The sequence below is a fragment of the Habropoda laboriosa genome, unplaced genomic scaffold (genome assembly GCF_001263275.1).
Source record: "Habropoda laboriosa isolate 0110345459 unplaced genomic scaffold, ASM126327v1 scaffold101, whole genome shotgun sequence".
Classification (NCBI taxonomy): Eukaryota; Metazoa; Arthropoda; class Insecta; order Hymenoptera; family Apidae; genus Habropoda; species Habropoda laboriosa.
Genome location: NW_017100207.1, coordinates 746,544 through 760,311, shown reverse-complemented (window position 1 = coordinate 760,311; position 13,768 = coordinate 746,544). Strand labels below are relative to the sequence as shown.

The 13,768-nt window shown below is 40.7% G+C and overlaps 1 protein-coding gene across 1 annotated transcript in view; it reads left to right on the top strand.

The window, feature by feature from the left end:
- The window catches only part of LOC108570657 (potassium voltage-gated channel subfamily H member 2), a 115,251-nt gene that overhangs the window by 89,763 nt on the left and 11,720 nt on the right, over positions 1–13,768 (top strand). The window contains exons 11-13 of the mRNA XM_017932548.1: positions 6,547–6,790; positions 7,251–7,432; positions 9,377–9,397. Coding sequence (XP_017788037.1) covers positions 6,547–6,790; positions 7,251–7,432; positions 9,377–9,397 — 447 coding nt within the window. The remainder of the gene's footprint in view (positions 1–6,546; positions 6,791–7,250; positions 7,433–9,376; positions 9,398–13,768) is intronic.

The following is a 13,768-nucleotide window of genomic DNA, read 5'->3' as shown; positions in this document are numbered from 1 at the left end:
TCAACCGGACAAGAAGATCGCTCGGTGTACATCGCGATAGGGTTTCAACCTAATTGGATTCGACTTTGCAAGTACTATGGAGATAAGCCAGAAGATTTTGTAGTATCGATGAACTGATCTCGTTGGGAAACGAAAGAGAATCGGCGGGGAAGGTCGGTTTGTAAGCTATACATCACGGCCCAGATATTAACCAGGCACCGGAAGTGCTCGTGGATAGCTAAGGATAATCGTGAGAGAAGGGAAGTAAGTTGAGTGGATGTTACATGGTGGAAGAGGAGGAACGATGTCGGGGATTCGTCGTGATTGTTCGTTCGTTCGAGGTATGCGTACGTGACACTCGTTGGAAAAAAGAGGAAAAAGAAGAAGAAGAAGGTTGGAGGTGTGGAAGTGTGCAAGAGTGTGGAACAGGTGGTTCCTTGAACGTTGCTTATTTTCACTTTCGAGTTTGAAATACGCCGAGTGCTGCCGGCGCCTCTCTTGCTTACGCGGCTGAGAATGACTCTGGAATTTTTTATGAAAGTCTCGGCAACCATGATGCGCTCTTATTTCGTGAAAGGCAAGAAGCAGAAATTCGGATCCACCCTGTCGACGGTAATCGATGTTTGTATCCAATCTTCCTTCTGTTTTCTATATTACTTTTTCGAAATATCGTACAGATTTTAAGATGATTTTATTCACTTTGAAATTTTCAGGTCTGAGAATTCTCTCGTGAATGTTCTATGGGAATTTTCGGATTTGGAAGTTGGAGAATTCTCTTCTGAATGCTTTCTGGAAATTTTCATATTTGGGAGTTTGAAAAATTTTCAAATTTCATAGTTGGAAATTTCAGAATTCTCTTCTGAATATTTTTCGAAAATTTTCATATTTGGAAGTTTGAGAATTCTCTTCTGAAAATTATTCGAAAATTTGAAAATTCCCTTTTGAACATTGTCTAAAAATTTTCACATTTGGAAATTGAAAAATATCTCTATTCCATCGATCTCTCTGAAACCCCCTGGAGGCGCGAGTAATATATTTCAGCGTTGCCTAAACCCGTGCTAGGTTCTCGTAACACGGCTCGTTACATTACCAGAGATGTAAATCAAATCGTCGTGTCTGAACGCGTTCATAGGCCCATTAATACGCGGAACGCGTTTCACCACGGATACATTGAATATATACACACACAAACCGGTGTCCAAGCAGAAATATGAGGAACTCTAAATCGACCGCGAGTAATCTCCGATGAATTTCAAGTTGCACGCAAGTTTCATTAAACGAAATCACCGTTATTTACATTAACCACGACCGCCGGTAAGCGAAGGGAAGATTCAACTTTCACACTTTGACAGCGGTTTCCTTTCCACCACCAGCTGGATTACATCCGAATACACTGTCGCGTTGACGCGACCTGATTCTCGATTCGCCCCGACCACGTGTCGATAAAGGTCTGATGAGCATCCCCCGTTGTATATTCTTCAGAGGCCGCACTATTTTTTCCACAGCCTGATTTCACCCTGAAAAAGGGGGGGAAATTATTCAGGGATGAATTATTTATCGGAAATTTTTAAATACAGTTTTTTATTTTCTCATTTTTTCCTTTTTTTTTCATAATTTCACAGAAACGAACACTTTTCCCCCCTCTACTCCCGGGGAAATTTCTACGAGAAACGTGAAACGTTCTGTTTTATTAGTCAGCACAGAAATATCGTTGCACGGAATGTCACACGCAGAATGTTTCGTCCGGATTCTTGGTGTAGCGAGTGCAGTTTACAATTTTGGGCGAACGTGAGCTCAAAGCGGATGGCCTGTGCATTTATTAACGGAAAATAGGTCATTTCCGCGTGACTTCTAGGAATGAAGTTGTAAAGGAATCTGTCGGCAGATTCGAATTTTCCGAATGTTCTCCGAAATTCCCACCTGAGAGAACTACGTTAAATCTGACCTGAAGATTATCCAAGTAATATAATTAAATATTAAACAATCCTAGGAGAAAGGTTACGTGGAGGAGGGATAAGAAAGTTCCAGAACTCGTTTCTCATTTATTGTTAAGCGACTCAGAAACTGTTCGCTACAGTTTCCAAACGAGGAGGAACACATCGCGGAGCCGAAAGTTCCGCCTTTAGGAATTTAATCAACACCAGATTGTTGCACTTTTTCACTCGGTTCACTTCGTTAGACATCGCCTAGGAGATGATTATATCCAGCAGGAACTATTCCACGATTCCAGGTCACGACGTTGTCTAACAAGCGTCGCGAAACGTCCGTTCTCCTCATCTCGATGCTCACGTCTAATTACTTCGACACGCCTATTAGTTAGCCAGTGCAACCTCTAATTGATTAGAGAATTCTCCTTGCACTCTGATTAGGTCCAATTAAATCTACGCACCCGGTGGACAGATTTCAACGGCGGAGATACGTGCTTTCACAGAATTTTCCACTCCGCTGGATTCGCAGAAAGTGATTCCCTTTGAAAAGGGAGACCGATAGATCGAGAATTCTTTAGAGATGGATAGCAATAGACGCGTACGACGTTCTAATTAGAGATCTACGTATCGAGCAGTGTCTGGTTCTGACGTGAATCACTTGATATCGTTGGTCGACTGGCAATTTCTTAGAAACCGAACGTGATTCTGGCGAATTTCTCGGAACGATAATTCTGCATCTGGATTTTCAGAATGTATCTCTCGCGGAAGAAAGGCAGACGTCTGATTCATTCGTATTATCCAAACATCCCGTCGAAGATAGACGAACTTTGAAACGTCGAAAAGAATTTCCACGATATTTATCGTTCGTGGCGAATCTTCGATTACGTTTAATCAGCTGCGAAGTGTCAGAAACGGGAAACGTAACATTTCTCACCGTGATCGGCCGCGTTCACGCCACTCCAGATATCGGGGGAACTGGGACACTATACTGTATCTAAATAGAGCGGGGAACGTTGGATCAATCGATCCCGAAGTCAAGTTTGATTTCAACGGAGTACAACAATCTTCTAAATTGTTCCCCGGCGATAATCGAGTTTCCGACACGCCACTCTTTGACCTAATTGATTCACGTGCCATCTCTAAGATATCTCACAGGTATCCATCCCTCGAAGAATCCTCTTTTCCATTGAGAAATCAACCGGATGGCCGCTTTTAAGGTAACGAGTGGACACACTCGCTATCTCATCTGGCAAACAGCCGGTGAAACAAAGCCTTTGTTCTTTCCGATTGGGCAAATTCCTTGGACACGTTCCTAACGTATCATTCCAAGATGACTTCTCTTCGTACTTTCCAATGGACTGGTATTTCTTTTCCAGAACACCCGAATGAAATTCATGGTCTTTTCCTCGTTATTTCTCGCTCTAGGAACTCCGTATTAATTCGTGTCTCGTTAGAAATAATGAACATTCTTAAACGCTTCAATGCCGGAAGGGTCATTGAAACGAGGCTGCCAGGTCATGACCTCACGTGTATATATATATTTGTGTGTACATGTGTAGATATATATATATATAAGAGAGAGCAACACGCTGGTTCACCAGGTAGTACAGGTGCATGAATAAAAGATAATCCATCTGGATTTACATTTTACCGGGTGGTCTGTGACGAACCACTGTTTCTCTCCATCTTTCTACCCCCTCTACAGCTGGCCATAATCATCCCTCCCTGTTAGACACCGGGGCCAATAATAAGAAATCGATCAAATGTCCTGTCCGCGACATAGAGACATTTAGGTCTTCAACTAAATCCAGACGACTTTCAGACAGTCCGCGGCCAGATGTCGAGCGGAACGGTGCCTCTTGTGTTGTCGGGCTTCTCGGGAAATGGTCGTTTATTTATAATTCTCGGGTCGTGGTTAATCGATACCGGGGGCTGATGTATTAATTAACCGATACGCTGAAAAATTCTTCTGTTCGAAAAATCGACGTTCCAGATGGTCTCGAAATAATCAGAAAAATTATCAATCGCAACCGAAACGACAGAAATCACTCTTCAGTGGGTGTCGATCCTCTCAAAAATAATTCTGAACACTAATTTAATCACCGGCTAAGTTCGTCGAATTAGAAAAAAAAAAATTGTTCAACGGTGATCGAACAAATCCTTCTTCAGGGGTGTCAATCGTCTCGACAACTCTCAACTCTAATTTAATCAGTAAGCTCACCTAATCTTCTCAGAGAAAAATACTTTTCTCTTCAACCGTGACCGAAATCAACGTTCGCACAATTTTCCCACGAACCTTCCCGATCCCCGAAAATCCTGGAACATGGAATTGTTCCACGATAGAAGATCGTCTTATCGAGGATCACGTGGTATCCGCGCAACAGCTCCCCGATCGGGCACTCGCCCAGGTAAACATTCCCATCGCTGGCGTGCCGAATAGTCCAACGAAGTTCAAACAAACATCCGCGGGATACACGTTCTAACCGAGGCAGTAAAAATAAATGGAACGTAACCGCGATCCGCCATTGGTCGTGTCTCGTCTGGCCATAGGCGTCGGCGTCGGCGGGAGAGGATGAACCGGAAGGTAGAAACGCGACGACGACGACGATGATCGCGTAGCGGTGATTAATTCCGATTAGAAAGTTTCACGGAACACTGTGATGCTTGTTATTGGCCTAGACGAGAGGTCACGAAGGCAGCCGCTATTAAGGTAATACATAAGGCTAAGCCTGCTCTAAGGTTGGATACTTCGAAACCGTACCGTAGGGTGTGACTAAAAGGGGGGGATTTGCCCTAACCCAGCCACACACATACACAGACACTTTTATATATCCACGTATACAGAGTGAAACGTGGGTAAGGTATACTCGAGCGAGTGAGGCTCTCGCTCACTCTCTCCGTCGTCCTCTCCCCTTCGCCAATCGAACGCCGCCACCCTTCGCGGTCCGCATTGCATCAGTGTGAGGCTAGCACTCGACCAGGACTCTTCCGGTTCTTCCTCCGCGTGTTGTAAACAACCGATATCACGGTATTTGGTGGGGCAACGTTCCCTCCTAACGGATCGATATCCCCGGTTCCTCGAGTCCTCTAGCCGCTTTCACTCGCGTCCACAGTCATTTTGCCGCCGCTTTTCCGTATACTCCAGGCCAGCCGGGTTTCTTCGCGCTCGATAAACGTCACACAGTGTGACAAAGGTACACACTTTCGTTGGTTGGTGGTTCTGGCGTGTAAGAGTAAGGACTATCTCTTACTGTTCGTTCGTGTTGGAAGGTTTTTTTTTTTTGTCGGTACATACGATTGTACAATGAGTGAGTGAACGATACGATGTCAGGGTTGGTATAAGTTAACCGGTGGTTGGAAGTGGTGAACAGTACACGTGTGCCAGGTTTTGTGGGGAGTATAGTGTGTGCCAAGTGTTTACTTATGGTCGATTGGTGGCCGTGGTTTCGTCGCAGAACCTCCACAAAGGCCGGATTAAATGGCAGAGAGTCCGATTAGCAACTCGAAACGCTACTATGCCAGGCAGGTTAGCCTCTGTCCTTCATGCGCTGTCGGATTATTCAAATTTTCTTTTACCCGTCTACTCTCTCCGATAATCTCGATCGTTTCTACCGTAAACGAGATTTCTGTTTTTCCACGGTATTCGGAATTTTGCGCGCACGTTTCTATGGCGATCCTCGGTTTTCTGTCGAGATGAAAGATTGATACTGTAGTGGGTGGGTTGAAACGAGTCTTTCTCCGACGCGATGGAACAGAAGAAAATAATACCGCGCTGGAAATGATGGAAAAGAGGCGAGCGTGGGTGTTATAGTCTCGCGCGTTGGTATTTGATAGAAAGGAGAGGAAGTTGGAAATATGGAACGAAACAAAGGTGCTCCTGATATTGTTCGTTCCGTGTGGAAAATAGACGCGGTATTGATACAAGCGAAGCGCCGAGTATTTTTTTCCCCTCATTTTCTTTTCTTTCGCATTTTTTTCTTTCTCTTCCTTCACTTCGACGAACAATGGCGTTTTTTTTTTTTTTTTATCGAATGTTTAATCAAGCGAATGTTCTCCATCGCCACATTTCTGTCTTGAGTGTGCAACCACGGCGGATGTATCACGACTGTGAAAACAAACCCTCCGTGTGGAAAGTAGCGAGAGAAGAATCGATGTTTAAATGTGATAACTACAATCTGCGTAATATTTTTCTAACGGCAGTTCACCTTACGAAATAATCGAACAATCGTAGAAAAGAGGATCGTGAAGGAACTAAAAACGAATCTCAGAATATGCATTCTCGCGAATACGCTGTGATTTAATTAAAAACTAAATTCAATTCAAAAGAATTTCGTATCTATGTATAAAACATTGCAAAAGAAAGAAGAAATTATAATTTTGTAAATTCCCCAGAAAACTTCACTTCCCGCTCGTTTCTTGTAACATTTCTCGTGAATGCGGAGGAAAATTTCATTGGAGAACAAAAGAAGAAACGTTCGAACGTAATCCATTGTCGAACGTTCTCGTTAATTTTCTCGTGGAGAGAGAAAAAAGAAAAGAAAAGAAAGGGGGACAAATAAAGAAAGAAAGTGAAAAATTGCAATTGCGCGTAGTTGAATCTGTCCTCTCCCAAAAGGCGCTTTTATACCGTGTGCTCTAGGTGCTGTCCCTTGGAAACGATATCCTCCCAGCGTACAGATTACAATCACCCAGAATCGGCAAGTGGACCATACTGCACTATTCACCCTTCAAGGCGGTCTGGGACTGGGTGATACTGTTACTCGTATTGTACACCGCGATATTCACCCCGTACGTCGCAGCCTTCGTCCTGTCGGATCCAGATTACAACAGCAGGAAGAACAAAAAGTACAGTGACGATCCCATCGTCATCATAGACTTCATAGGTGAGACACCGGAACAATGATTGTAGCTGTCTGACCATAGACAAGTCCTATTTCACTGCGCGAGTAGAAAGAGACCGTGGGCATGACCTCGTACAGTAGAGTATCTTATATATTATACCTTATTTGGAACAGCTTGTGTCGTCTAGCGATAGTTTTGCGAATAAATAGGTCGACTGAAAAAGTATCAATATTTCCTTTTTTTATTACGATCATTTTAATCTGCTTATTTGATTTGAACACGTCTGAAGATTGTTCGAGATTCGAGCACGATACAAAGAAAGAGAAAATTCTCCCCTGATTTAGTTCATTTGTATTTAATCGAAGTGAGAGAATGATTATATTTGGTAGATTCAAGGGGATGGTTTATGATCGAATCGAAGACAGAAAAGACACGCGTTTTCCACACAGATTTTCACGTGCGACACCCGTGTTGCTCTCACCGAGACTTTTGGTTTTTCAGTCGACGTCACTTTCATAGTGGACATCATCATAAATTTTCGCACGACTTTCGTGAATAGCAACGATGAAGTGGTGTCCCATCCTGCAAAGATAGCCGTCCATTACCTGAAGGGTTGGTTCATCATCGACCTGGTGGCCGCCATACCCTTCGACCTTTTTCTCGTTGGCTCACACACTGACGAGGTAAGTTTCGTCGCACGCTCCACGTTTTCTGAGAATCTTCTTTCCAGGCTGAGCCTGATCACCGTCGAATCACTTCTGATCAATTTAACTTCTCTCGAAATCGAAACGAAAAAGAAAATGAAAGAAAGAAATGTATAAAAATTGTCTACTCTCGTTTCGAAGATATTTCAATAATTCGAGTAAATTCTATCGGAACGGAAAGTATTATCAGCAAAAAAGATAAATGGAAATGGTAATAAGATTCACAGAAAGTTCATTCAAATACTGCTTGAAATTACGTGGAGTGTTTTTTAAAAAACGTCGATTCGATATGAAAAAAAAAAAAAGAGAAAGAAAAGATTGATGAAGGGAAAGAAAAAAGAGGGTCATTATTGATGAAAAAGGGAAGTGATTTGACGGACGGATCGGGTTTTTTCGGCCGTGGTTTCTAGAATGTCGATGTTAGCTGGTAAATATGATTAGGATGACATGCCGAGCCCAAGTTAAGTGCCCATAGGTGTGTCTTACCGGATTGGTGCTTAGTTCGTTTTCCCTTTTTTCGACGTTTCTCGGTGTTGAATGATTTCTCTTTTTTCTTTGTCGAAAGTTAGTCGATTCGACGTATATTAAATGTGCACACAATGTACGTACCGGCAAACGAGAAGGGACATTAACGGATTCTCGTTGTCTGGAACGGTTCCACACAAGTTTTCACGAATGGTACACGTACGTTATAGATCAAACAATATCGAGAAAGAATCGAGAAAATAATGAACGATAATTTCCTCGAGCAAAAAAATTTTCGATCGCGTTCAAAATTTCCCTCTCGAGAACGATCAAGCAATTGGCGCGCGAATTACACTGCAAAATTTATTCCGTTCGAAAAGTTTTCAAAATTAAAAGAAAAACTTGTACAAGAAGAGATGATTTTTTGTGAATAATACGATAGTTTATCAATTGGATTTGTACCTGTACACACACGTATGCATACACACTTGATCTATACATGTGTAAGTAAGTTTAGTCTCTCGCTGTGAAGATTTCTGCTCTGATTGTCGAAATGTTAGATTTTTTATTGTCAATTTCCTTGTCAAGATATTCTCTTCTGTATACTTTGCCCCGTGTCTCGTATATTTCTTTTTCTCCGTTTCAGTATATTTTTTTTTCTTTTTTTTTTTTGTTTTCTTTTCAATTTTACGTTCAGTCTCTCAATTCGATCGTCGTTTTCCGTTCGAGTCGTTTTCCGTTTCCGTTACTCTCATGATTTTCTCGTGTTTCTTTAGCAAACTCCTCCGTGCGGGGAAATTAGCGTATGTACGCCTCTTTTCGCCAGATGATTTTTGTTTTCATTCTGTTTCACACGGTGCAAACAAAAAAGAAAAAAGAAAAAAATGATTCGAAATCGTCCTGCGATAGAGAGAAAAAAAAAAAAGATGATAGTAACGCAGCTGCGAGTAATCTATGCGACCCCCTTATTCCCTATATTTCTTGACGGGGAAGCAAAAATAGAGCAGTGTAATTTTAATTATCCGCGCAGGAAAGTTTATTTACACGACCACGTATGCGCAAGTTGATCTCAATTTGCGAGAAAATGGCGAGAGTTTTCTCGTGCGAAAACGAAAGCAAAAGAAAATTTTAAAAAGCAACAAAAATCGAACATTTTTTTCTACGAGATCTCCGACGAGGAAAAAAGCGAATTTCTTTTCCCTTTTTAACGAATTTTACGTTGAATTTAAAATTACGTCCCCCCGTTTGTCTCGACGATTCTTTTCGAAGATGATGATGATGAAAAAAAAAAAGAAAGAAAAGAAACGCCCCCGTTTTTTTTTTTTTTTGGTCAGCTTTTTCCTGTCTCTCTCTCTCTCTCTCCGTCTGTCTCTTTTTTTGAACAACAATTTAAAAAAAAAAAAAATCACCGTAAATCATAAACGAACGAATTTTAACCTCAGTTTAACGTTTTCGTAGCTCGGCTTGGACAAGGACGAGGTTAGTTGACACACATACACACAGAAAAATTACTCACAGGCTGACGTTTTTTTTGTTCCTTTTTAATAAAAAGTACGCAGGTTTTCGATTTTACACACGTTTTTTACACACTAATGATTAAAAAAGAGGAAGTTCACCAACGCAGCCATGAATTTTTTCTATTTCTTTCTTATCCTTCCTCTCTTTCTTTCTGTCTGTCTATCTATCTCTCTGTCTCTCACACTCTGTCGCTCTCTTTCTATCTCTCTCTATCTGTTTCTATCATTGTACAAATTAATCGCTTAAGAAAGAACACGTCACTCACACACGTTGCGATAATCTCCGATATTTTATCTTGCACAACAATTATTTTCCATCTAACCAAACACCCACACTTTTTTTCTCGATGTGTTTCTCACACCTCCTCGACTTCCACCGAATCTTCACGTGACTCACCACACGTGTGTTCCTCATTCACACACGCACACACATATATATATATATATATTAACAGAAATTTACACACGCACACATATACATACAAAGAAGAAAACTCGACCAACTGCAACCCCTACGATATGTCGAGGAAGTTCGAGCGAAGTCGATCGACGTTAATATAGGAGAGAAAAGAAATCGGAGACAATGGAATTTTGTGAAAATTTATTCGCAGATTTTTCGTATATAAATTTTATTCTCGAGAAATCAGAGAGAAATGTCGATCGACTCGCTCACCCTCCCGTCTTCTGCGGCGTGAACAAACATTTCTCAACGGGTGAACCTTGAGGAAGCGTCTGCATGTTCACACAGTAAAGTATCTTGCAAAATAAACTCGACAACTGTAAATAATAATAATAATTATTTATCCACGTACGATCACTATTTTTGGTAGGACTTAACCAACTTGCATCAGAGTATGAAATCGTAGCGTACTTTTAACGATACCTGCTACTTATTTTTTTCTCTCTTTTTTTTTATTATTACTATTATTATTAATTATTCCGAGCCTTGTGTATCCCTTACGAGTATACAAGCATCTTTTGTATAATATACCAAGAGTACACAAGTATGAATGGAGCATAAGGAAAAGAAACGAGAAAGTTTATCAGTATTTGATAAGAATACGTTGTATATTGTATATATATAAATACACTCGTACATATATATACATATTTAATGTATCCTGATATTAGATAGTTGATAGTGTTTTAGATGAATTATTCCTAACAAATATTGATCCGTTATTATTGAACATAAGTTTTAAACCAATTATTCCGCTAAATTTCATCTTTCTGTCGTTGCTCCTTTTCACTCTCTCTCTATCTCTCTCTCTCTCCCCTCACATTTTTAACGTAGTGACGTAGAGAATTCGTATGGGTATCAATACTTGTTGAGAATAATGCAAAATAGAGAGTGTTCTCTTTGTAGTTAGTTAAACAACGATATATACACCTATGTATATATATGAATTTTTCAATTACCAAGTATTGATGCTCAATAAAAACGAAAGAATTTCACGTTGTTCCTGTCCGTCGACTGTAAATCCATTTGAATTGTGTGGTATTGTGGCACGAAATTAGATGAGATAACGTAACGATCGAAGCCGTTCGAGTCTGATCGAAAGGTGAATTGAGATTTAGAGTGATGTCTGGCTGACGGATCGAAGCCAGACGAGCTTGCTGGAAGAAAAGAAACGGTACCTCGTTGTTTTCTGTCGAATGATGATGATGATCCTTTTTTTATATACATGTATATTGTCGGCAGAGAACGTTTGTGCGTTTTCGTCTGTCACGTTTACATCTGTTGCACTTCAGCTTCTCCATTTATTGTGTATTTTCTTTTCTCCTATAGAGAGTGCAAGGTGCAGTTGCAAACAAGTTTAATTTAAAAGTTCTTCCACATAATATATTTACGAAAAAAAAAAAAGAGAAGTGAAGGAAAAGGGTAAACTATCGAATACCGGAAGCATCGAAAATAATATTGGACATTCTAGACGCCGAGAGAGATCTGGTTAATAAAATTCCGAAATTATCGAGGAATTAAGGTACAAGCATGCTAATTATTAATATCGTGTTGCTCGATATTTCAGGTATCTAATCGTTCCTTCTTTTTTTTCTCTCTACATAATGTTTTACTTAATCGATCGTATGATTTTGCGACTGCACCTGGTAGATGAATTTTTTGAGCTTTGGGGTTGCAGGATTATTATCTGTGCTTACCTACGAGTGTTTCGATCATCCCTCTATCGAACGATACAGAAGAAACAGTATCGGAAATGTATTAGAAGCAAGTAGCACTACTTCGAACGAGACCGATCTCTCGCGGTCAAAAAAAGAAAGAATCGATCTTTCCGAAAGATCCACAAACACCCATGTAATATATGCTCACACGACACACCACATGCTACGACAAAAATACCATCGACGGTACTTTTTGTCGCGTAATCATCGTAATCCGACATGTAGAGACGTTAAACATTTTTTAGATTAAATATAACACGAATAGTATAGTGTTAACAGAGGAAAAATAATCGAGTTATAGATACTTTTGAAAAGAAAAAGAAACATTGTAGCAATTTAACGATTCACACCTTTTCCTAATCACGAGAAATTACACGTGAAACGCGATATACATGTACACTCACATACACGCATAGAACGACACGCGAGAGACGCAGAGGATCACATAGTGACACAACGAACGCACCACGAAAACGAAAGTTTTTGTCAGCGGGATTTTCTAACGATCGTATGTAAGCTTTTGGCGTTCTTCTCTCTCTCTCTCTCTCTCTCTATCTATCTATCTATCTCTCTATCTCTCTCTGGACTTTCCATTTTTAACTCTCTCTCTCTCTCTCTCTCTGTTGGATCTGTCTTTACGTTGTCGAGCTTCTTTTCGTAACCTTTTTTCATTGATTACGCTTCTGTTGCAAGCTGTATAAGAAACCGTAACAAAGCCCGGCCTATGTATATATATACATACATATACATGATAATTTTTGTGTGTATTATATTATTATTAATCACTATACTACTTCCATCGAATGACTCTTTTATAATTCGGTGTTCTTTGAACGAAGATGTGTTTTTTATTGTAATTCTCACGCTTTACCAATACAGAACCCGAGAACTCATATCTTTGTTATATTTCATGTGTTCTTTATACATGTATATTATATTATTCCATTTTGTACACGATTTTAACTGATCATATGTGTTTTTTCTATCGCTTGAATGCTTCGTCTTCTATCCACTAACCTATGATTTAATCTTATCTAGCGAATAGAACGGGTTGCTAGGAGATATTTACACGATGGGTCTATATATACAGGGACATCTTTCCTTTATTCTTATCTAATAGCTGTTCGCTCTCTTGGTTGATCACTGTACGCTTTTCTCTCAAAGTTTCTCTGTGCTCAGTCTACGTATGACGATGTACGATACGTTTGCAAAGATTCGTGGAAGCCAGAATTCCCGAGACTGTTTAACCCTTTCATTACTATTGGCGCCTGTAGGCGTTTTGAAGATTTGCTCGCGCTATATTGTTGAAGCCTTTCGATGCACTTTTACCTTCATTTCGTATTTAATTTTATCCTTAAGCACTAATTTAACGAACCGAATTTTAAAACGATACGGCCAAAATAACAAATTTCGCAGCCGTAGTTAAAAATTTACCGTCTGTCGCACACGTTACGCGTTAAAATCTATCGTAGCGAAAGGGTTAAAGGGCGCAACACCCATCCATTTGGAATATGTAAAAAAATAAAAAGAGAAAAACCATCGAACACACCCTCTGTCCATCCTTCAAAAATCACTAGAACCAACCTCTACGGCAATCCTATCCAAGGTAGCAATTATTTGGCGCAACTTGTCTAGGAAACCGGGCTAAACATCCATGACGTTTAAATCGCTCGAACAAGAAGAGATAAAGATCACGTCAGACAATAGGATGGAATCCAGGGTATTCGAAAGCTTCCACCGATCTTCCCTCGATGCAACGGTGCTCGCGTGTACATCGTAATAACATTTCCCTGTGCTATCAGTCGCGGGTATCAAACGTCCTCGGATATTCTTGGCGATCCGAGGCCGAAATAAAAGACGGCCGAGTTTCTCATCTCTGGCTGGGGGGAGGGGGAGGAGGGTTGGCTCGATTGCAGACCGATTTATCGTCGCGATCCTTTTCGTACGATAAATCGTGTCCACCCGAATCTTCAAGGGACCGTGACCATCCAAGTGAAACGTGGAGATAATAAAATGTTGAAAAATACTGCCTCGTCCTCGATCGTATTCTATTTCCGTTCCCCCTTTTGCGAAGTCGTCTCATTGTAAATGGTTTTGCACGAGCATGGGGAATCGTTCGAGTAATGTAATTATCGCCGAGCAACCCGTGCACCCA